General features: G+C 43.6%; 1 protein-coding gene across 2 annotated transcripts in view; it reads left to right on the forward strand.

Annotated features, from left to right (window-relative positions):
- The window catches only part of SLC6A7 (solute carrier family 6 member 7), a 236,192-nt gene that overhangs the window by 141,692 nt on the left and 69,522 nt on the right, over positions 1-24,978 (forward strand). Inside the window, exon 14 of one of the 2 annotated variants that reach the window (XM_077266326.1) lies at positions 3,358-4,802. The exons of the other annotated variant lie outside the window; for it this stretch is intronic. Within the exon in view, the coding sequence (XP_077122441.1) occupies positions 3,358-3,561 (204 nt within the window). The 3' untranslated portion in view covers positions 3,562-4,802. Of the gene's footprint in view, positions 1-3,357; positions 4,803-24,978 lie in introns of those variants that run through there. 2 annotated transcript variants of the gene reach the window in all.

The raw sequence follows: 24,978 nt of genomic DNA on the forward strand, positions 1-24,978 counted from the left end.
TTATCTGCTATCTCTCAGATAACTCTATTCTTCGCCCTCTTTACACTCTACTGAAACTGCCCTCACTAAAGTCTGTAATGATTTACTAACAGCTAAATCTAATGGTCACTACTCCATGCTAATTCTCTTGGATCTCTCCGCAGCATTCGATACTGTGGATCATCAGCTCCTCCTCACTATGCTCTGCTCCATCGGCCTCAAGGACAGCGTTCTCTCCTGGTTCTCCTCCTATCTCTCTGACCGCTCTTTTACTGTATCTTTTGCTGGTTCCTCCTCCTCTCACCTTCCCCTTACTGTTGGGGTTACTCAAGGATCAGTCCTAGGCCCCCTCCTCTTCTCTTTGTATACTTACCCTATTGGACAAACAATCAGTAGATTCGGTTTCCAGTACCATCTCTATGCTGACAACATCCAATTATACACCTCTTCTCCTGTTATCACGCCGACCTTTTTAGAAAACATCAGTGATTGTCTTACCGCTGTCTCTAACATCATATCCTCCCTGTATCTGAATCTGAAACTGAACCTGTCAAAAGCTGAACTCCTCGTGTTCTCTCCTGTTGTGAATTCTGTTTTTGGGCTCCCTCTGGTGGTTACTGGTGGTACTGGTTGACTTTTGTCTTGCACCTGTTTCCATCAGGAAACTGGGAGTTTCCTATTTAGTCTGGCTTCTCAGTCATTCTAGCGCCGGCAATCAATGTTACCAGAGCACCTCTGTTGCTTGCTACCTGCTCCAAGTCTGCAATTCAGCTAAGTTGGATCTTTGGCATTTTTTGTGTTTGTTTGTCCAGCATGCATTTATATTTCCTTTGCTGCTGGAAGCTCTAGTGATCTGAAATTACTACTCCGGTGTCATGAGTTGATAACGGAGTTAAAGTAATTTCAGGATGGCTGTTTGGGGTTTTGAGGTGACCGCGAAGTCCTCTTTTGTATTTTCTGCTATCTAGTCAGAGGGCCTCTCTTTGCTGAATCTATATTCATACTGCGTACGTGTTTTCCTCTTACCTAACCGTTATTATATGTGGGGGGCTACTATCACTTTTGGGGTTTCCCTGGAGGCAAGCCAGGTCTGTGTATTCCTCTGCTAGGGGAAGCTAGATCTCCGGCTGGTGCGAGGTGTCTAGGGATAATCGTAGGCACACCCCCTGGCTACTATTAGTTGCGTGTTAGGTTCAGCGTCGCGGTCATCTGAGATTCCATCATTCCTAGAGCTAGTCCGTTTTTGCCTGAGTCCCTGCCATTGGGAACCATGACACTCTCCCTCTACTAACCTACCTTTGCCTGACATTGCCACACACTCCATGTGTGGTTCCACCATTACTCCCAAGCAACATGCCTGCTGCTTGGGGTCATATTTGATTCCGAACTTTCATTCACCCCCCACATCCGATCAATGGCTCACTCTTGTTATCTGCATCTCAAAAACATTTCTAGAATTTGCCCTTTTCTTACTTTTGAATCTCCAAAAACTCTTACTGTTTCTCTTATTCATTCTTGTCTGGACTATTGTAACTCTCTACTAATCGGCCTCCCTCTTGCCAAACTCTCCCCTCTCCAATCTGTCCTGAATGCTGCAGCCAGGATCATATTTCTCACCAATTGTTATACGGTGCCTCTAACTTGTGCCAGTCATTACACTGGTTACCCATCCACTCCAAAATCCAGTACAAAATGTTTACCCTCACCCACAAAGCACTCCATGGCTCAGCACCACCCTACATCTCCTCTCTGGTCTCAGTCTACCACCCTACCCGTGCCCTCCGCTCCACTAATGACCTCAGGTTAGCATCCTCAATAATCAGAACCTCCCACTCCCGTCTCCAAGACTTTTCATGTGCTGCACCAATTCTTTGGAATGCACTACCCAGGTTAATATGATTAATCTCCAATCCCAACAGTTTTAAGTGTGCCCTAAAAACGAATATGTTCATACTGGCATACCGTCTCAAAGCATTAACCTAACTATCCCTGTGTTGCCCATTCAAAAAACTTAAACCATAATCAGGTTCCTCACATCATGTTCTCATACACTTTATGCATTTAATTAGCCCTCTGCGTCTGTACTGTTACATATTTAGCCTGTTATCTGGTTCATGCAGCTTTACATTAGCACCCGATTCTTACACTATGGCTGGTCCGAACAACAAAAGCAATTGTCACCATCCACCTCTCGTGTCTCCCCTTTTTCCCCATAGATAGTAAGCTTGCGAGCAGGGCCCTCTCTCCTCTTGGTATCTGATTTGAACTGATATTATTGTTATGCTGTAATGTCTATTGTCTGTACAAATCCCCTCTATAAGGTAAAGCGCTGCGGAATATGTTGGCGCTTTATAAATAAAATTATTATTATATTATTATTATTAGTAAACCCTGTAGGGTAATGGCTCATGCAGACATCCATGCAAATCGGTCTAAGCACGCAATGCACGGATGGGCTGCAGGTCTTCCGATCCGAGCTTGACAGCTTCATATATTTCTATTAGGCTTTGACGCTTGTTTCGGGAGAGCTGCAGCCAGTCAGTCCATTGTGGTCACTGATCGGACCAATTTCCATGGACGTCTGCATGGGCCCTTACTGGCATTAATGTAAAATGTTAAGGCAGATATCTCTCAAATTGCCAGTTGGTAGAGATGAGCAAATTTGCTTGAAGCCAATTGAAAAATAATGATAATCACCTTGTCACTCACATGTCCCACCACCGCAGCTTAGCGTCCGATCCTCGATCCTCCATATCCTCTTCGAGCATCTTCTCTAGTGCCTGACTCAGCTGACTAGGAATCTTCTAACTTGCATCACCCATGAACTAGTCTTTGCCTCTGGTGATTCACGTCATGATGTCTCAATGTGTGCAATAACGTTAGAGGAATACTTTCCTCCAAAAGTCCCAACACAAAATGAAGATGCCCAAAGAGCAAGTCACTGGAGGAAGGAGAAAAGAAGAGGCCAGACAGAGCGGAGGACAGGGCGGAGGGCTCCAGTAGCAGCAAGACATGTGAGTGACAAGGGGTTTTTTTTACACTCTACTTAACATTTATTAGTCTCAGAGGAGACTCTGAACATTCAATTCACGTCAAAATTATTCCATCGAATTTCTCTGCCAAATTCAAGTGTTTTGTCAAATTCAAATTTCCGTAGATTTGCTCGTCCCTCATAGTTGGCGATCATAAAATAATTTTCTCCACTTTATGGAAAATTGGTCTATAGATATTCAGTGGTGTATTTTGGCTTCTCTGGATCCTCATATTTTGGCCAGACACGTCAACAATGATTAATCCTTGAGATGCAATGATGGATTTGCGTCTATGTTCTGTTACCATGCCTTTTCTGAAAGCATTCTCCTTCTGATCTCCTTACAGAGAATACGCCAAGCTAGTAGACCAGCTATGGACTGGGGTCCATCACTAGAAGAAAATAGGACAGGCATGTATGTTCATACCCTGGCAGGTAGCCAGTCTCCAAAACCTTTGATGGTCCACATGCGGAAGTATGGAGGAATCACAAGTTATGAAAACACAGCCATCGAAGTGGACAAAGAGATTGAAGAGGAGTCTATGATGTGATGATTTTAGATAAGGCGTCAAGAAGATCTCAGTGGAAAATAAAATCCTCTCCTTTTAGGGCTTATACATGCTTCCCTGACACAAGACAAGACGACCCGCAATCTTGTGTCCTACCTGGCCCTGTGAACAGAGGATCCACCTTACGAAATGCTGTCAACTGAAAGCTTTTTGTATGGGACTATGTGCAGATCTGTTTACGTAGTTTTTATGTTTTAGTAATGTCACACTATTGAAGACCCTGTCTACTTGTCCATGGGCTTGGTTAATTCCTTGCATTTTCATGTATCTTTTGAAGGTTATGAAGATTGCAAATGTTTAGGTGGTATCTGTAAACCAGTGGCGGCAATACATATATTCATAAGGTAAAGGTGTCAAATATCTTGGCAAAGACTGAAAATGATGGTACTATTTACACTTTTCACCCTTATGTGTGTAGTCATATACAATTAAGCTCCAGTCCCTTAAAAAAAACGAATGTTATTCTTATGTGAATGTTTTTAAACAGGACCTCCTGATTCCGAGAGCTCTCCTTATTCTGAGATTTTCTTCCCTGTTTTGTGTTGTTTGTTTTTTAGGAGAGTAGTATGTGACATCTCTGCTTGCAGACCAACTGGGCGTTTCTTCAATCTTCTCTGGGCTGTGCGTTTTCACTCCTCCCTTCCAGATGCTGCCACTCACAGCTCACCGAATCTATCAGTCTTAATCTCAGACGCAGCTCTGCTTTGATTTCTAGTGTCTGGAAGGGATGGGTGAAAGCGTCCAACCTCACAGAAGACTCTTGCAATATATCCGGTTGGATTCTAAGCAAACATTTCACATACGGTGCTCCAAACCCCCCAAAATAAATTTTTAATTTATCTGCAATAGAATGACGCAGCGCAAAACATAAAAACATTGCAGAATCAGGGGAGATCAGATATTTTTACAAGGCATTTATCTCCAATTTTTGAGTAAGTCACAAGTCCTCTTAAAGTAATGACTTAAAGCAATTATGCTGTAAACCAGGCTTGACCAAATCCCACTGACTTTAAGATCCTTCCATTAGTGTTGAGCGATACCTTCCGATACTTGAAAGTATCGGAATCAGATAGTATCGCCCGATATCCGAAAAATCGCCGATACCGATACCCGATACCAATACAAGTCAATGGGACACAAGTATCGGAAGTGATCCTGGATGGTTCCCAGGGTCTGAAGGAGAGGAAACTCTCCTTCAGGCCCTGGGATCCATATTCATGTGTAAAATAAAGAATAAAAATAAAAAATAGGGATATACTCACCCCTCCGGCGGCCCCTGGACCTTAGCGCTGTAACCGGCAGCCTCCGTTCCTAAGAATGGGCACGTTAAGGACCTTCGATGACATCGCGGCTTGTGATTGGTTGCGTGACTGCTCATGTGACCGCTCACGCGACCAATCACAAGCCGCGACATCATCGAAGGTCCTTCACGCGCTCATTCTTAGGAACGGAGGCTGCCGGCTACAGCGGTTACAACCAGGGCGCGTCAGAGGATGAGTATATCCCTATTTTTTATTTTTATTCTTTATTTTACACGTGAATATGGATCCCGATACCGATTCCCGATATCGCAAAAGTATCGGAACTCGGTATCGGAATTCCGATACCGCAAATATCGGCCGATACCCGATACTTACAGTATCGGAATGCTCAACACTACCTTCCATCAAGAAATGACAGCTCTACAATCATCATGTGTGAACATATGAGATAATGGGATTGATCCTCCCTTTAAGCTTAATTTTTGGGGTAATATGGGCTATGATGGCTCAGTGTACGTAAACTGTTACTCACTGACAGTATACTAAGGCCGGGTTCACATTAGCATTTCTGTGCGCAGCGTATGGTCCGCATAGATCCGCATGCGTTATGCGTATATATCTTTAACATGGTGTACTCAGGGACATGTGTTTGGATGCGTACGCATGTGTAGCGCCCCCACCGCCGCAGGGCCGAGGGGTACCCGGTACCGGGCCTCTGAGTCTCTGCTCTGGGGTTGTCACGGTGGCTAGGCCCGATCCGTGACCCTGCCGAGGGGCGCACAGTCAGTGGTAGATATGATGAATGATGGTAGTGACTGTAGCGGTGCAGTTGTGGGGTGCAGGTCGCGGTAAATAACGAGGACACCAGGTTGCAGTCTCTTTACCTCTTTACTGAAGATCTCGGGGTCCTCAGTCCGGAATAGGGTTCACCAGGCTGCGCAAGTCCGGCCGGTCCAATGGCACCTCCAGAGTTCTCTTCACAGGTGGAAATCTGTGCCTTCCTGCTTGCGCTATGTGTTGTGGTCCTTCCCTGCTGTGCTTACGGAAAGTCCCCACAACTGTTGTGTCTGTTTCTTAAGTTCCCTCACAACTCGATTAGATGATGTTCTGCTAATCCTCCGTCCCTCCCTGATGTTCTGGTTGGGACGGCACCCGTTTGACGGGTAGGCTCGGAGCTCTTCCGGGACCCTAGAGTCGCCCCTCTCCACAAGTTGCCCCCCAAGACTGCATAGGTGATTTAAGTTAGACAGCCCGCCTTAGACTGACTGTCCTGCCGCTGTTTAGAGTATTGCTTGAAGCTGGATATGATAATACTCCCTCGGCGTTCCGGCCACCGGTTATGCGCCTCAGTAGGATGTTGCCTCGGTCTTACAGCACGACTCCTACTGGTATTCTCCTGTTGCTATGATCTCGTTTCTCACTCAGCACAATCTATCTCGCTTCTGGTCCCTCCTTGGGCACCGCCGCTATGCTGAGCAGGCACGGTCCCGTTACGTTCGTTCAAGTTGCCAAGCCTCTGTCAGGATCCCACCCCTGACAGAGACCCTACTGTATCTTCCCCTGCAACACCCTCTGCCACAAGGTGTTGCCTGGTTCCAACCCAGTCAGCTTCTGATCTAACTTCCTGCCTGACCCCCAGTTTACCCACTATGGTGGGGAGTGGCCTAGTGAATAGAACCCTTAGCTCCCCCCGGAAGCCCGGCTGTGAAATGTATTTGTGTCTGTGATACCTGGTTAGACGAACTCCTTCAGTGCCATCAGACGTACCATAGTTCCCCATAGCGGCGGAGCCACAGTACTGCAACGACCAGGACTCTGGGGCGCTGCACATGCGTCGTTTCACGGTGTGCGGCGGTGTCCGGCGAACGCAACATTTAACTTTTTTTGAGGCGCCAGGTATTGCGCAATCATGCGCATGCGGGTAATTGTGGATGAGTGCGTAAAAAAAAGCATTACTGTCTATGGGAACGCATTGGTACACAAGGACATGCATATGTATGCGTTCGATACGCATGCGTACTTTAGACTGCGCATGTCCAGGAAATGATGTCACCAACTCCACCATGCGCATAAAAAATGTAAACGCATACCAAAACGCATTTAAACGCATTCATACGCAGCTTTTTTGCGTCATGCGCAAGATGATGCTGAGTCGTAAGCATGCGTTTGCATGCGTTTTGGCATGCGTTTGCTCATGCTGCGCACAGAAATGCTAATGTGAGCATAGCCTTAGACGGTACATATGTGAAAAGCACATCTACGTGTAGACTATTCGAACAGTAGTCCAACCAGACATCCGAGAAATTAGAAACTACAACGTCACAAGCAAAATGAACTCTTCATGGTAATTAATTTATTGGGAATTCCTCCACTATAAATAATGCTTCTCACTATTGTACCAGAATGTTACCCTGATGGTCCAGATCTTCAGACAGGAGATGTAGTACATCAGACTAATGACATATTATGGTCTGGCGCATCAATCGTTTTGGTCTACTTTTTGCAAATATAGGCCTTTGCAATCTGGGTTCTTTCCGCCAGGCCATGGTGTGCCACATTCTCTCCTGGTGGTGGTGGTCAGATTTCTGGCACCACAAGCTTCACCAGATCTTTTGTAATTTAAGATGTATTCCCAATCCCATTTTACAAATTATTAGGATATGCCATAAATGTCTGAGAGATACGGTACCTACCTCTGGGACCTTAAGAAAAGGACTTCTTCTTTAGCTACCTGTGATTGAAAGGTGATTGCCCATGTGAGGCTTTCTCTATTCACTTCTATGGGAATTCCAAAAATTCCAAAGCATGGGAATTTTCAAAACCCTCAAAGAAGTTAAAGGAGGAGGCTGCACTTGTACTGTTGCCGGTCACCTCTCCATTCGAGATGACTTGAAGCTGCAAATGACTTTCAAGATAGGATCATCTATGAGACATCATGGCGTAGTCTGTGGACATGCCATAAGTGTCCAAGATGGAAATAAATGCTCAAAATGGAATGCACCTTATCAGTGTTCTCATTTGTCCACACAGTCAGTAAGAAATGACTGATCTGTGGGCGACGGGCGTCCACCTACTGAGTTTCCCACAGGTAATGAGAATGGAAGTCCTGTGTTTCCCAGTTGGATGAAGCTGTGATAGTGCATGTGCTACTTTATTCCACATTTACTGCTGTGATGAAGATTGTCAAGTGCTTTACTACAGCCTCATAAACTTTGACATGAAAGGAATAGTCACTCACATGCACCATCATCACCACTCTTTTCAAACCTGTGTGACACAGGACATCACTGTTCATGATCAGTGGAGGCCCTAGAAGTAGGCCCTCCAGCAATCAGAATCTTGTCCATAGATTTACTCATGGTATACGTCTCTCCACTTAGGTCATGTGGTCACATTGTGAGAATTACATATAGCAGTTTTATGTTTTCGAAAGGACTTCACCAGAATTACCTGAATGATGTAATTTCATGGTCCGTACCGCTGAAGTTCTCCACGGTTGGGAAACAGAAGCTACTATCAAAGATAATGATGATGACTACACAGCTCCTGTATTATTTAGAAGAATATAGAGGAAAGAATAATCAGAATGTCAGCCAAGAAGAGATCTTACTGTTTTTAGCTGATCGTGCTGCTGTGCTGATACAACAGGAGATTTATAGCAGAGCATAAAGGTATAAAATGCAGGAGGAGATCTGGGTCTCTAAATGAAGATGAAGGGAAGAACCCAAGAGGTGGAAATAAGTGATCCTGTTTTCTAGAAGAAAAATAAAGGGTGTCCTCCTTTACATAAGTAAGCATATAGTGGAATGAGAATGTGATATTGCTGTCATCAGAAATTCAATACAGGAAATCAGAACTTTTTTTTTGCTTTTATAGTTTTTGCAAATAATATGTTGCTAAGAAACCTCAGAAATGTCCTCCTCCCTAATCAAACTAACAGTCCTGCAAAATCCATTACAGACTTGACAGATGTACAGTGGGCAGCAGTTTTGTGTACGAGTGTCCAAGAACTGCGATGAATCAAGAAAATATAACTGGCAGCCTCATGCACCAGTGCAGGAATATACATATTGTATATATTTTTACAAGAATATATTCATAAACTAGGAAATAGTAATGTACAATGCAACATGACAGAGAGGCATTACTATTTATTATTTTTTAAATTTAAGAATTGAAAAAATAGGGTATAAATTGCTATAGTCTCACCACGGTATGGGGCCAGATTAAAACTTCTACCCTGTTGCAAACACAATTTTTTTATCTTTATAAACCCAGTGCTGGCAAATATCTCAATATATTAATTATGCAAAATATATATTTTAGAGCTCTAAATATTTAAAATGTATAAAATGTGGTTGCCTGCAGTCACCACTAGAGGGAACCTTGGAGCCTGCTGCATACTATTTATATATTGAGCTCCCCCTAGTGGCAGCTGCTGGTAGGCAATGTACAATGTAGACATTCCTACAATGCATCATCTAAGTGAGGCCGCAACAGCTAAAATTAGGCAGAATGGCTACAGATGTGCACATTGACATAAGTAAGGCCCCGTTGGTAATAGCTCATATTTTATGGATCAGCCAATAACGTGGACTCTGATGTAGTAGGTTTAGATGGACACTTGAAGTTATCACTATTTGTTACAGATCATATAGTGTTATTTCTATGTGTTTATTTTATACTGATTTAGAATTCATTTATTGATTTGGATTGTAGAGAAATGTAATAAATGTTTTTTCTTTCAAATATTGTGTTGTTAATTTCCTTTATAGAGTGGCCACACGTCCAATCCGGCCCTGTTATCATCTAATTGCATCTGTGCAGGACGAGCTGTCAATCAAAGTGCTTAGCGCCCCCGCTCACAGTATAGTAAAGGGGTGCTATGAGTGTTGACTGACTGTAGCCGTTCCGTGCACATCCCCTTGACTGAAAGCCAGCGGCTCATGGGAAGAAATAAAGTTCATTTTCTCCCAGTAGCTGCACTTTCAGTAAGAGGCTGGGCAGCATTTTAACGCTATTTACCTGCAGATTAATCACATATTTTCAGATAAGTCAGATAAGTAGCATTTTCCAAGTTCACAGGCTCCCTTTAAATACTCAGATAGACTTGTAACTATAGCTGTGTCAGTCATAATAGCGCCTGCTATAGGGTCCGATTTCAAAGGAGTTCACTTCGGTGCAAAAACATTGTACTTTTTGTTACAAACTGGTGCTCTATTGCTATAGTAATACAGACCCGGGCATAGTGTGACCCCCGGGCCACATCCGGTCCTCTGAATGTTCTCGTCTGGCCAGTGGACTGAGCTGAATAGCTGAAAGCAATGGCCTGTGGGCCACATCATGCCCTCCCCTGCCCGAGGCCAGATATCACCACTGTGTGCATCCTTAGGACTCTATACTGTATGTAGGGGACTATGTGGGGGCTCACACTGTGTATAGGGTACTATATGGGGGCTCAAAATCTATATAAGGGGCTATAGGAGGGCTCATATTGTATATAGGGGACTATGTGAGGTCTCACACTGTATATAGATGGACTATGTAGGGATTCACATTGTATTTAGGGGTACTGTGTGTGGGTATATATTGTATATAGGGAGGCTATTTAAGGGCTCATCCTGTATATAGGGGGATATTTGGGGGCTCATACTGTATATGAGGGACTATGTGGGGGCTCGTACTGTATATATAAGGGTATGTGTGGGCTCATATTGTATATAGGGTCTATGTGGGAGCTCATTCTGTATAAAGGGGGCTATGTTGGGGCTCATACTGTGTAGTGGAGCTCCGTGAGAGCTTACATTGTATATAGAGGGGTATTTGGTGGCTCATACTGTATATAAAGGACAGTGTAAGGGCTTTTACTGTATAAATTAGGATTATCTGGGAGTTCATACTATATATATGGCGTGTGGGCTCATACGGTTTATATGGGCTGTGTGGGCACATATGGTATATAGGGAGACGTCAGCATGCTTAATTCTGCTCAATGGCCCTTTGTGAAAATTAATTGACCACCCTTGTAATAATACAATGTTGGTTCTTTGATATACGAGAGATGAGCAAATCTTCCAAAACTCCTTTTGAGTACATTTAATCGAAACACCTATTCTGAGTAAGTTTTGTTCAAATTAAAAGGAGATAAAAACCCATCTCTCACCTTCCTTACTTAATGGCCGCTTCTCTGCTCGCTCCCTCCCGTTCTGTCCTGGAGTTGGACATGTATTTTGCCACTGACTAAGTTTTACGTGTTTACAATTAGGGTGAGAAGCACATCATGGACCCCACATGGTGATTTACTTACGTCGCTCCGCATGTGACCACATGAGTCTTAGTAAAGCCAAGTCAGTGCCGCTTCCCAACTCCAAGACAAGACTGGACGTAGCAAGCTGAGCACCGGCCAGGGAGCTGTGGTGGCGGGAACGGGACACGGATGGGCACTGGACAGTTGAGCATAATATTTTGTTGTTTTTTTATCCCCTTCTTGACTGGCCGCCATTTTGCTGACTTCATGTGAATCCCGAAGAAAAATTCAGACTGTCAAATTTGAATTTTGGGGGAAATTTGTATTGAATTTTCGATTTATTACAAATTGATTCCATCATTACTCATTGCGGTATTTCCATACTTTTTATTGCTTGTTATCCTGCGATTCCATGTTCCTGTCCTCAAGTGTTAGGAGCCCATTTTATTTTGCCATGTGGCCCTATAAATTCTAGAACATATTGAGGGTCTCATGATCAGTGTTCTCACCATTCTTAGTTTTCATTCAAAGACATGTCTCCATTTTTCAAGGAACCTGGTCAAATCCTTTAGGAAAGAAAAAAGCTTCAATTTCTCTCATCCTTTATAAAAAGCCCGAGCAGGTTATAATTAGAAAAAAGTCCCATCCTAACCTTGGAATTTATTCTCTCACTTCTGCCTCTCGAACATCACATATTCCTCCATAACCTTGGTCATTTATCAAGGGAAACATTCCTTTGAACTCGCATATTTTTATCTTCAAAGGCAAAAATGAACATAGAACTCCTGACAAAGCGCAGCCATTCACCCCCGCCACGACAAGCTGTGCGTTATTATATATTTTACGGAACATTCCGCTTTTCTAGAAGATCAATAGAATTTTTTTTCATCGGTTTGTGACAATGAACATACCTAATAATGGACCGCTGCACGTATGATTCAGACTCCATTCCCATGTTCCATATCTATTACTTTGTTTTTGTTACCAAGTTAATAAATCTTGCTGTAGGTTCTAGGTGGGGAGGTTTTTCGGCGACAGCGACACTTTTATCCATGGTATCCATAGCTATTAAATATGTTGCCATATTTTATCCATCTAAGCAGTAAATTGTATCACTCTTTCGTTATGTGGGCAAAAGTGGTGCTCTCCTCTTGAAGTGTACCACAAGGGCAAGAATTTGAAGAATAATGATAATTTTGGGCCATACTATTTACCTTAACTTATTTATGTCATTGGGTTCTTCAAATATTTTTAAATATTTGATTTCTACAGCCTTTATGTATCACTGCACATAGCAGACTACAAAAGGAGTTATCACTGATTCTGTCAGTGGGCTTGTTTGAACAGCAGGATCTGTAACTCTTCTCTTTCTTCTTTATTACCATATAAATGAAATGGCATTAACTGAAGAATTCAGGTTCAGAAACATAAATCTCCACTGTCTGAATGAGATTGACTGATTCAATGATAACTCATTCTGCAGACAGGTATGTACAGTGAAGCGCAGAGGCTGTAGAAGCCAAATGGTTGAACATGTTTATTGAAACCCAGTTATAAAACTGATGCATGCAGGTGCATGCTGAAGGGGGATCCTGATGATGCCAGCGACTACTTCAGCTGGATGTGCACATACGCACATTCAGCTGAAATGTATTGCAGTGCAGTGCCCCCCCAGGCTCCTTGCACTGAAATACACGCTGCCGGCAATCAAAGGTCAGCAGCTCACGTTGGTATGCCAATCACCCTGCCCTTGTAATGTATGATATATATTGGTCTTTGATGGTAAAGTGGTATTCCCACGCTGGGATAAAGGACTCTAAACTAACACAGAAGATCGTTTAGTAACTTTACTCACAAAGAGGCAACAAAGATTGGTGGTTCCAGAGATGGATAGTTGGTAATTAGAACAACTCGGTGCTTGCACATGTGTCACTTTACACATACTGCTGGCAAGCTCTTCAGCAGCACTTTCTTCCAGGATTAGTAAAAAACAACTGCTTTAAAAAAAATACAGAGCCATGCTTGTTTCTGGGTTGTATCTGATATTGCCACTCAGCACTATTCATTTACCAATAGACAGATGTGGCCTGGTCTCTAGAAGAAAGCATCCTTGTTTTTCTACTCCTGGATACCATTTTTAACAGTAAGAAGGCAGACAAACTTGTAATTTTTTTCAGTTCACTGAAGATGACGACTCTTTAAAAGCTTGCTTTACATGCTTGGAAAATTATATTTGTCTTTTATGTGCGGAAATAAGTTACAGCAGACTGTAGTTATTGGTCTGGAGACTTCACCAGCTTTTCTCATTTTCGAAATCTGTCTGCAATGTTGGCATGTCAGAAAAGCGGTTTTCAGGCTGCATTCTGCAAAAAACTGAGCTGCCAGAAATAGTCTAAGCCCAAAATGTTCCTTCATGTCAATTTCCTATTAATCAATGCTCTGCAGGACAAGGCTCAAGCAATCCATACTTTTCACAGTATAATTTGTTGACTCTTATTGTATATTATTTATGTGCTTCAATTGTAATAACTAAAGATGTGTGGATCAGGCAAAATTAGAATTCTTCGCTTCGTGCAGATTTTAATGAGAAATTTTATTTGGAGACAAGGTATTTTCCACAAATATAATGTCCATTACTATGTATTTCTAGACCCCAGAGCGTAATAAACTTAAGATGTATAAAAATACTTATTCTCATCTCATCGCTCACCTGTCCAGCTGCTCCCTGAGAATCCCTGATAATCTGAGATTCTGGTTTGGCTTTTATCCTAAGGGTACTGTCACACAGTGCAATTTTGATCGCTACGACGGTACGATCCGTGACGTTCTAGCGATATCGTTACGATATCGCTGTGTCTGACACGCAGCAGCGATCAGGGACCCAGCTGAGAATCGTACGTCGTAGCAGATCGTTTGGAACTTTCTTTCGTCGCTTGATCACCCGCTGACATCGCTGGATCGTTGTGTGTGACACCGATCCAGCGATGTGTTCGCTGGTAACCAGGGTAAACATCGGGTAACTAAGCGCAGGGCCGCGCTTAGTAACCCGATGTTTACCCTGGTTACCAGCGTAAACGTAAAAAAAACAAACAGTACATACTCACATTCCGGTGTCTGTCCTCCGGCGTCTCAGCTTCTCTGCACTGTGAGCGCCTGCCGGCCGGAAAGCGAGCACAGCGGTGACGCGGTGACGTCACCGCTCTGCTTTCCGGCTATGGTGCTTACACAGTGGAGAGAAGCAGAACGCTGGGGGACAGACACCGGAATGTAAGTATGTACTGTTTGTTTTTTTTACGTTTACGCTGGTAACCAGGGTAAACATCGGGTTACTAAGCGCGGCCCTGCGCTTAGTAACCCGATGTTTACCCTGGTTACCCGGGGACTTCGGCATCGCTCCAGCGCCGTGATTGCAAAGTGTGACCGCAGTCTACGACGCTGGAGCGATAATCATACGACGCTGCGACGTCACGGATCGTGCCGTCGTAGCGATCGAAATTGCACTGTGTGACAGTACCCTAAGTCATGTGACAAGGCTCGTTAAAGGGTCAACATTGACTGTTAGGATTGCTACTTCCAATAGGTGGCACTAGAGTTCTAGTCCTCTTCCTCTCTGAAGAGACAATTTGCATCAGGGTTGGATGAAACAGGAAAAACAAAGAGCTTCATTGATCTCCTTAGGGCTAACAGATTGTAATCTATGTATCCACCTGCATTCCTTTTGGAGGAGTAACTGGTCCCAGTTACCACCTCTAATAGGAGCGTGCACGACCTCAATTGCTTGGAAACGCAGCGGAAAAGGATTTCGTGAGTGTGCATCAAGCATGTGCCTAGAGAGAAGTTTCCTAATTTCTCTAAATGTTGCCAACATGGTCTAAGATTTGTCTTCTAAATTCTCTTTTAGTCTTCCCTATATAATTATAGGGACAGGGGCAAGTTGATTTAGTTTTGCAATTTGCAAATTCACGGTTGGTAAAGGTCTCATTGGTTACGGCACTAGAAAATGTTTTACTTGTGCAGATGTAATCACAGGCTTTACATGTCCCACATTTATGGGTACCAAGTGTTTTTTGTTGTTAATCTTGTCTAGCCAAGGGTTACCTATGTTATTCTCCATGTAATGGCTATGAACAAGATAATCTTTTAAGTTTCTCTCTCTTCTATATGTCACCATTGGTCTAACCGATAGGGAGTCTGCCAGGTGGTTGTCGGCTTTCAAAATAGGCCATAAATCGTGTGGGATGTCCCTCACTTCTCTACTTCTAGTGTCATATGTGCCAGCCAAGAAGAAGCCATTATTTGATTTTGTTTCATTTTTGAGAGACAACAGAGAGTTATGATTTTGTGTTAGGGCAAATCTATAGGCTCCATTACTTAAGACATTATTTAATGTCTTTCGAGGATAACTCTTCTCAAAAACGTGGTCCTGCAATTCGTTGGACCTATTCATATATTCTCTCACTGTCGAACAATTACACTTCAATCGAATGAACTGGTCTGGTATCCCTCTGAGATGCTGGGTGATGACTATCCCAGTTGTTTGTCACAGTGGGCTTCCGATAAAGGGTAGTCTACAAATGGAAATTGTTGGTATTAATAATTGAAATATCCAGAAAGTTCAGTCTCTATTTTTGGATTTCACTTGTGAAAAAGAGACCTATTTTATTGTGGCTTAGGCATTCAACAAATTCTTAAAACCTACAAGAGAAAAAAGTAAGCAAAAACCCTGATGTAACTAAGTAAAAAAGCGAAAGTGCATTTAAATAACACAGAGTTTTAAGTAATACTGTTTTATGATAAAAAAAATAGCACAAAAGCCACCCCACCTCGTCAAGGTAACTCTGATAGGGACAGTCCTACACTGTCTAATATTAAAACCTTAATATGTGTCAATGTTGACCTCAGCGTGAATAAGGGCAGAGACTATTTATAAGGCTTCCCCAGTCTGGTGTTTCACTGTTTGGGCCCAGTCCTTTTGTCTGCCCTTGTCTGTGTTATTTAAATGCACTTCCGCTTTTTTACTTAGTTACATCAGGGTTTTTGCTTACTTTTTTCTCTTGTAGGTTTTAATGTTTTGTGGCCAATGTGAACATGCGTTTAACCTCTGCATGTGTACCAACTCAAATTAAGCTCAATTTCTGTGTTTTTATTCAACAAATTCTGTAAATTTAGACTCGGTGTCTATCCATAGGAAGAAAACATTATAGATCTACCTCGCTCACAAGAGGATGGATGAGGTATATTGATGAAGGTCATCTGAGAAGACAATCCTGACTCCCCACCAACCTAAGTATAAATTGGCGAAGTTTGATGCGCAGTGGATGCCCATGGCCCCCCAGTTACTGATGCCAAAATTGACCTCCAAATGTAAAAACATTTTTGGCCAGGATAAATCTCAGTAGTTGGATCACAAACCGGTTATGATCCTTGTATTGTGTTCCTCACATGTCCAGATAGTATTCGACTGCCTGACATCCGAGATCTTTTGGGATTAAGCTATACAGGGCCTCGACGTCAAGGCAAGCCAGCAAGATATTTTCTGGTACATGGATTCCATCCAATTTTTGTTACATGTGCATTGTATCCCAGACATATGCTGGTAAACTGATGATAAATTCATGTAGAATTTCTTCTTGTAAGACTACTCTTACTGAGTGTATTGGGGGACACTCGCTTGGCCGCGACATTCAGCACGCGGGCACGGGTTTTTAAAACAAAACAGTCCATACGGTTTATTAAGCCTCATAAACCGGGTTATGCACAGTTCATTACGTACATCTCATGAAACACAACAGGCACCAACTGGTGATATTAACTTGTAGCTTTAACCACGCCGGTCCTCCCTTGACCAGTTGCCGGGGGAGACCACACAGTTCATAGAACGACACAAGCACCAACAGGTTATGGAGGTACCCTACGGGAGCTCCTGCTCCACCTGCTGACTCCTTGTCAGCCCTCTGGGAAAGCTGCCTCACGGGAATCACCAACTTGCCTTTGTGGCATCTCATAGTTGGTCCAGACCCTCCGGAGGACGGTAGCTTCCCCAAGTTCCACTGTGCACTGCTCAGGGATCTGGTCCTCCTCCCAGGACCTCCCACGCCAGCATGTGCTTTCCAGGAAGCCTCCTCCCAGGCTTCCAACACAGGAACATACACAGAGCCCTCAGGCCCTCAGGATTCATGTGACCCACACCCTGGCCACATTATGTACCTGTAACCACACCCACAGTAATGGATCACATGGGCTGGTCACGTGATCCTGACATCACTGCAGGTCCTCACAATCCTGCAAGGAATAAGGTACAGTGAGTGCCCCTACACAGTGGTGAGGAATATGGGTAGCCAGACCCCATATCAAGGGAGACTTACAGTACAGAGGACTTCCTCCTCTGTGACACATACCTCCCATTAACCACCATGCCGGACACTGTCTCACTATCACATCCATGCCTACAACTGCCATGGATTCTCACAGCCTCCATACGACTCCGTGCGCATACTGGGGAAACCCTGCAGCGCCCCCTACCTGTTACAGGGGTCACTACATCACACTTCTACATATTTTCTTATGTTCTGTGAAATTCCATTAATCCCTTCAAATTATGTATTCCTTTATGTACTTTTGTAATACTATAGAAAGTTGGGATCTGTGGATGGTCAATGATTAAAAATTCATGTTCTTTTTTATCAATTAATCCTTTCTCCCTGGCTTCTTTCAGGATGTGTTGAAGTTCATCCTGAAAGGTAGGGAGTGGGTTATGGTCTAAATTTTTATAATATTTGAGGTCCCTCAAGATTTTTACACACATCTCTCAGTGGTTGATACCTTTTAATGACTAACTGAAAAGATGGAAACAAATTGCAAGCTTTCGAGACTACGCAGGTCCCTTCATCAGGGAAAGAAGAAAGCAAATTCTGAAGAATCACATACTTATATACAACACAGCACAGAGAGAAAGAAGGCAATAGATAAGACAAGTGACGTGAAGCAGAATTATCATTATGTCAGGGGGATACACATAGATATTGGAACAGTTCATAGATAAGGAAATCTTAATGTTTTATGGTCCTCTGAATGGGTCCTGTTCTATGTTGTGATGATGACCCCAGAAGGTCTGAAGAGCAAATTCCTTAATTGATGTAAAAAGACATAAATCCAAGCGAAACATTCATTCCTGTACTCAGTGCCTCCAGGAGGGGAATTTTTCGTAGTTTTTTTTTTATTTAAATTAGTGAATGGTCCTTGACCTTCTTATTGCTGGACTTTTCTAGAAAGTTGTACCAATATAGAGAAGGTAGCTACATTGGTACAACTTTGGGGCCTGCTTGTGTAGGGTAGCCCCTGCCTTTGGTGACAACTGGGCCACAGATGTGACTAGACGGCGGACTAGACAATAGGCAGGGAGCAGTGTGGGCAGTCAGAGAGGGAAACACTGGAGATGTGCTGCCGAAAACATGATATGTATGGGGACAGAATGATTTATTAGTGATCGTTCTAACCCCATTGTTCTTCATCAGCCTGTGTAAAGAATAGATTGTTGTTCATGTAAAAAGGAAATAGGATCTCAAGAAATACATGATGGATTTAAAGGTTTGGAGAGTTATGTTGATGTTCCAGAATGTGATAATGGAGCGCCCCCACACCGCCGCAGGGCCGAGGGGTACCCGGAGCCGGGCCTCTGGGTCTCAGTCCTGGGGTTGTCACGGTGGCTAGACCCGGTCCGTGGCCCTGTCTGTCAGTGGGGGACGTCCGGTGCAATAAGTGGTGTTGTAACGGTGCAGTTGTGGGGTGCAGGTCGCTGTAAATAACGAGGACACCAGGTTGCAGTCTCTTTACCTCTTTACTGGAGATCTCTGAGTCCTCAGTCCAGAATACGGTTCACCAGGCTGCGCAAGTCCGGCCGGTCCAATGGCACCTCCAGAGTTCACTTCACAGGTGGAAATCGGTGCCTTCCTTCTTAGCGCTATGTGTTGTAGTCCGCCCCTGCTGTGCTTACGGAAAGTACCCCACAACCGTTGTGTCTGTTTCTTAAGTTCCCTCACAACTCGATTAAATGATGTTCTTCTAATCTTCCGTCCCTTCCTGATGTTACAGTTAGAACGGCACCCGTTTGTCGGATAGGCCTGGAGTTCTTCCGGGACCCTAGAGACGCCCCTCTCCCGCAATTGCCTCCCAAGACTTCATAGGTGATATGTGTTAGACAGCCCGCCTTAAACTGACTGTCCTGCCGCTGTTTAGAGTATTGCTTGAAGCTGAATGTTATAATACTCCCTCGGCGTTCCGGCCACCGGTAGTGCGCCTCAGTAGGGTGTTGCTCCGGTCTTACAGCACGACCCCTACTGGTATTCTCCTATTGCTTGATCTCGTTTCTCACTCAGCACAATCTATCTCGCTTCTAGTCCTTTCTTGGGTCCCGCCGCTTCCCGGAGCTGGCGCGGACCCGTTACATTCTTTTCAATGCCAAGCCTCTGTCAGGATCCCACCCCTGACAGAGACCCTACTGTCTCTTCCTCCACAACACCCTCTGCCACTAGGTGTTGCTTCGTCCAATCCAGTCAGCTTTCTGATCTAACTTCCTGCCTGACCCCCAGTTTACCCACTATGGTGGGGAGTGGCCTAATGAATAGAACCCTTAGCTCCCCCCGGAGGCCCGGCTGTGAAATGTATTGGTGTCTGTGATACCTGATCAGATGAACTCCTTCAGTGCCATCGGACGCACCATAGCTCCCCATAGTGGCGGAGCCACAGTACTGCAACGACCAGGACTCTGGGGCGCTGCAATAACATAATTATATCTGAATAAATGTTGATTTTTTTTTTCTTCAAGAATGGACAGCACTACACTGTGTCAGGAAAGTACCTCTGACTGCAGTGCCCCTTCTCCGCTTCTGTTGATTTAGGGTTTTTTGTGTGCTCCCTTCCCATCCCCCTGCATCCTGTGAAGATTGGTATGTCCCATTTTGTTGGCCAATACTAAGTCAAACTGGCTAGTGTCTCCCCTTCCTTTAGTTTAACAGACTGTGCTAAGCCAGTCTCCTCCTCTTCCCCTGTTAGGATACCAATGGTGCTCGTGGTGCAGCGCTGTCTTGGAGAACAGATACTGTATGTCTGCCCCCTCATTGAATTATTGCTTGCCCAGGAGTGGCAGGAAGGTGAGCACTGGCTACAAGACCTTATTTCAGGGCTCAGTACTCACCCCCTTGCAGATTCCACCTGTACTCCAAACCAGTATTATGGGTGCAAGATGCAGTTCTGCGTCTGGATCAGCTGAGGAACCAGAATATGTTTCCACAGTAAACTGTCATCCAGGGACCTGAGGCAGCTCAGTTAATTTTGTCTGCACCTCCCCCCATTTGAGGTCTCTGCTCCCATCCTGTTTTGTATTTTTTTGTGTATGGTATTTTTGCTAATAAAATACATTATTGATTTTAGCTAGAACCTCTTCCTGTTTCTTGCGGCTGCTAGGAATTATTTGTGACTATACTTCATTTGAAGTGTGTAGCATTTTACATTCTTAGTTTTGGGACATATGTGATTAATTATTCAAATATTTTCAGCGTTAGAACTCTGGAGCGAGTATTTTTCAAAAAAGAAAGTTTGCTTTTGGACTGACAACCTCAGCGTGGTTCATTGCATAAATTGGAGTTCATCCTCATCTCTTCCTATACTGTCTTCTCCGCCACCTATCCCTGTTGTGTTTACATCAGAATATATGGTTTCAGAAACTAATAAGACCATAGATCATAGAAATCATGGGGCCCCATAGTAGAAGTTCTAATTGGACTCCCTGAAAAAAAAAAAAAATTGTCGGGGTCACAACTTTGCAGCTCTTACAAAGAAATCTTCCTCCTATAGAAGCCCCTGGATTGCCACAACAGTGATTTCTTCCACAGTACCCTCCACACACACGGTATGATGACTCTACTGTATCCCCCTCAACCCTCCCTTGGCAAAGTATGGTGACCCTGACACAGTATGATGCCCCAACTGTGATCACTACACAACCTTCTATATAGTATAATAGGCCTCCATACAAAATAATGGCCTCCACTCACTATGATTGCCCCAACACAAAGATCCATGCTGTATAATGACCCCCACTAGCCCGCCAAACAGTATAATGGCCCCTTCACATAGACATGTAAACCGCATAATGGCCCCCATATAGTTCTGCAAACAGTATAATGGGCCCCACATAATCCTCCAAATAGTATAATGGTCCTCACATAGCCCTCCAAATAGTATAATAGCCCCACATAGCCATCCAAATAGTATAATGGCCCCCATATAGCCCTCAAAATAGTATAATGGCCCTCATATAGCCGTCCAAACAGAATAATGGCCCCACATAGCCCTCTAAATAGTATAATGGCCTCCACAAAGCCCTCCAAATAGTATAATGGGATCCACATATACCTTCATACAGTGTTATGGGTCCCAAATATACCTTCAAATAGTATAATGGACCCATGATAGTCATCCATACACTATTATGGGTCTCACATATTCCTCTATACAGTCTTATGGCCCCACATATACCTCCATACAGTGTACTGGGCCCCAGATAGACCTCCATACAGTATTATGGGCCCCATATATTCCTCCAAATAGTATAATGGGCCCCAGATAGTCTTCCATACAGTTATATAGTCCCCATATACTCCTCTATTCAGTATTATGGGTCTCAAGTAGTCCTCCATACAGTTGTATGGGTCCCATATAGTCTTCCATACATTATTATAGGTCACATATACGGTAGTAATCCATACATTATTATAGGTCCCATATAGTCCTACATACACTATTATGGGCCCCATATAGTCGTCTATACACTATTATGGGCCTGATACAGTCCTCCTTACAGTATAATGGGCTCCATATACCCCTCCATACATTATGGGCCCCATATAGTCCTATATGTATTATTATGGGCTACATATAGTCCTACATACATTATGGATAAAAGAGAAAAATTACAAGAGAAAAAAGACACAAGACTATCATACATTTATACAGTTGTGCTCAAAAGTTAACATAAATCGGAAGAATTTTTGCTTTCTTGGCCTTTTTTCAGAGAATATGAATGATAACACCAAAACTTTTTCTCCATGCATGGTTAGTGGTTGGGTGAAGCCATTTATTGTCAAACTACTGTGTTTTCTCTTTTTAAATCATTATGACAACCCATTACCCATTCTAACATCAATGACATCTTGAAGTCTTTTGTGGTGGTTGTGGATAAGGTTCTTTATTTTCCCAGATGGTAAAGCTTCTAGGCAAAAAGCATTCAGTTCCTGTAAATTCCTGAGCTGTCTAGCATGAACTGCGCGTTTGAGATCTCCCCAGAGTGGCTCAATGATATTGAGGTCAGGAGACTGAGATGGCCACTCCAGAACCTTCACTTTGTTCTGCTGTAGCCAATGACAGGTCAACTTAGCCTTGTGTTTTGGATCGTTGTCATGTTGGTACATCAAAGTACGTCCCATGTGCAGCTTCCAGGCTGATGAGTGCAAATTTGCCTCTAGTATTGGCTGATAACATGCAGCATTCATCTTTCTTTCAACTTTGACCAAGTTTCCTGTGACTTTGTAGCTCACACATCCCCAAAACATCAGCGATCCACCTGCTTTATAGTGGGAATGGTGTTCCTTTGGTGTTGACCACTCTCCAAATCTAACATTTATGGCTGTGGCCAAAAAGTTCAATTTTGGTCTCATCACTCCAAATTACCTTTGTTCCAGAAGTTTTGATGCTTGTCTCTGTGCTGTTTTGCGTATTGTAGGTGAGATGCTTTTTGGCATTTGAACAGTAATGACTTTCTTCTGACGACTCGACCATGTAGCCCATTTTTCTTCAAGTGCCTCCATATTGTGCATCTTGAACAGCCACACTGCTAGTTTTCAGAGAGTCCTGTATTTCAGTTGATGTTATTTGTGGGCTTTTCTTTGCATCCGAACAATTTTCCTGGCAGTTGTGGATGTAATTTTTGTTGGTCTACCTGACCGTGGTTTTGGTTTTACAGAGCCCCTGATTTTCCATTTGTTAATAACAGTTTGAACACTGCTGATTCCCGTGACTCACAATCCAGAAATGTCAGTGGCTGGATAAAAGATGCAAGAGTCTGTCTGGATCCCAGAAACTGACTCAGCTTTTATGCACACACACTGATTACAAGCAAACAGGTCACAGGTGAAGATGTTACCTTTAGTAGCCATTCAAACCCATTTGTGTCAACTTATGCGCATGTTATCAGGCCAAAAATGACGATGGTATGTGAACTTTTGATCAGGCTCACTTGGATGTTTTGGGTTGTCATTATAATTTAAAAAATGAAAAAACAGTAGTTTGACAATAAATGGCTTCACTCAACTACCAACCACGAGTAGAGAAAAAGTTTTGGTGTTATCATTTATATTCTCCAAGAAAGCAAAAATTCTGCTGGGGTATGTAAACTTTTGAGCACAACTGTATGGATGTGCAACATAGCATTTGGCAATGAGTCTAGTTCTAAAAGAGTTTAAGTGTCTGATTGTTAAACCAAAACAATAAAGCTGTGACCGACTTTCACCCATCAAGTCGTGTCTTTCACCTTTGTTATTATACATTGGTTGTGGGAATGGAAGCACCCTAGTGTTCTGCATCGGGGTCTCTGCAGTCTAAATGTAGATTGTTGTACATGGCAAAAAATCTTTCGGAGCAAAAAATAGTAGGAGACCGTGCAGGGCCGACATCAGTACACGGAGTACATGGGCAAGTGCCAGGACACTGAGCAGGCGATGAGCCCACTCACCGTCGGGGACACCGCCATGCTATGTGGCCCTGGTGACTGTACCAGCACCGACACCCACGAGTGGGCCCCCCTCTTGCTCAGGACCTCTGAACTTGCGATACTTACCTCTCCCCGTTCCACGCAGCAGCATCTTCCGGGTCTCCTGACTGTGACATTTCAGGTCAGAGGGCACGATGACATAACTAGTGTGCGCCCTCTGCCTGAGCAGTCACAGTACAGAGAGTGGGATGACGACAATGCTGAGGAGTCCGAAGCAGTGCAGCAGCCAGCGAGGAGAGGTATTTCATTTTTTTTATGTTTGGAGCAATACATTGGGTCCATCACATACTGGAGCAACATATGGGGTCCATTATGTATGGAGTATTATATGGGGCTCAGCATATACTGGAACATTATATGGGGCCCATCATATATGGAGCATTATATGGGGCTCATCACAGACTGAAGCATCATATGGGGCCCATTATAGTTGGAGCATCTTATGGGGCCCATTATACATGGAGCATTATATGGGGCCCATTCTATGTGGAGCAATATATGGGGCCCATCATATACTGTATGGAGCAACATATTGAGTTCAATATTCTGTGTGGAGCACTATGTGGTGCCCATAATACTGTATGGAGGACTATACAGTCCGGTTTCTGAGCTATTGTATAATTCACAATAGATATCGCTCATGTAATGTAAGAAGTAAGGGAAATCTTTGGCATTGTACTATCCCTATATTTCTCTGCCGTATCGGTGCATCTTGAATCGTGGTATGTGTTAAAGGGGCCCACTGAGACTGTTTCGCTCGGGGTCTACAAAAACTTGGAGCCTTCCCTCAGACCCTCTTTTATTTTCAGAGAAATATGGTATCTCTCCCGACTCCTCCATATACAGGAATGCTTTGCTCAGCCTTCATGATAAAGCAACAGCCAGACTCCTCTGGCAGCCTCTTATGTCGTTCCCAAAAAAAAGGATCGGTTGTTGAGTCTCCAATGGCTGGATCCTTCTCAGATGATGTTGACTGAGATTCAGAAGGTCCCAATACGTATTAGATGGCTACCTGATTCTGTTGAAATCAGCAGGTTCGTTCAACGTTTATCTAATGTGAATGG

Source organism: Ranitomeya variabilis, chromosome 5 (assembly GCF_051348905.1).
Source record: "Ranitomeya variabilis isolate aRanVar5 chromosome 5, aRanVar5.hap1, whole genome shotgun sequence".
Classification (NCBI taxonomy): domain Eukaryota; kingdom Metazoa; phylum Chordata; class Amphibia; order Anura; family Dendrobatidae; genus Ranitomeya; species Ranitomeya variabilis.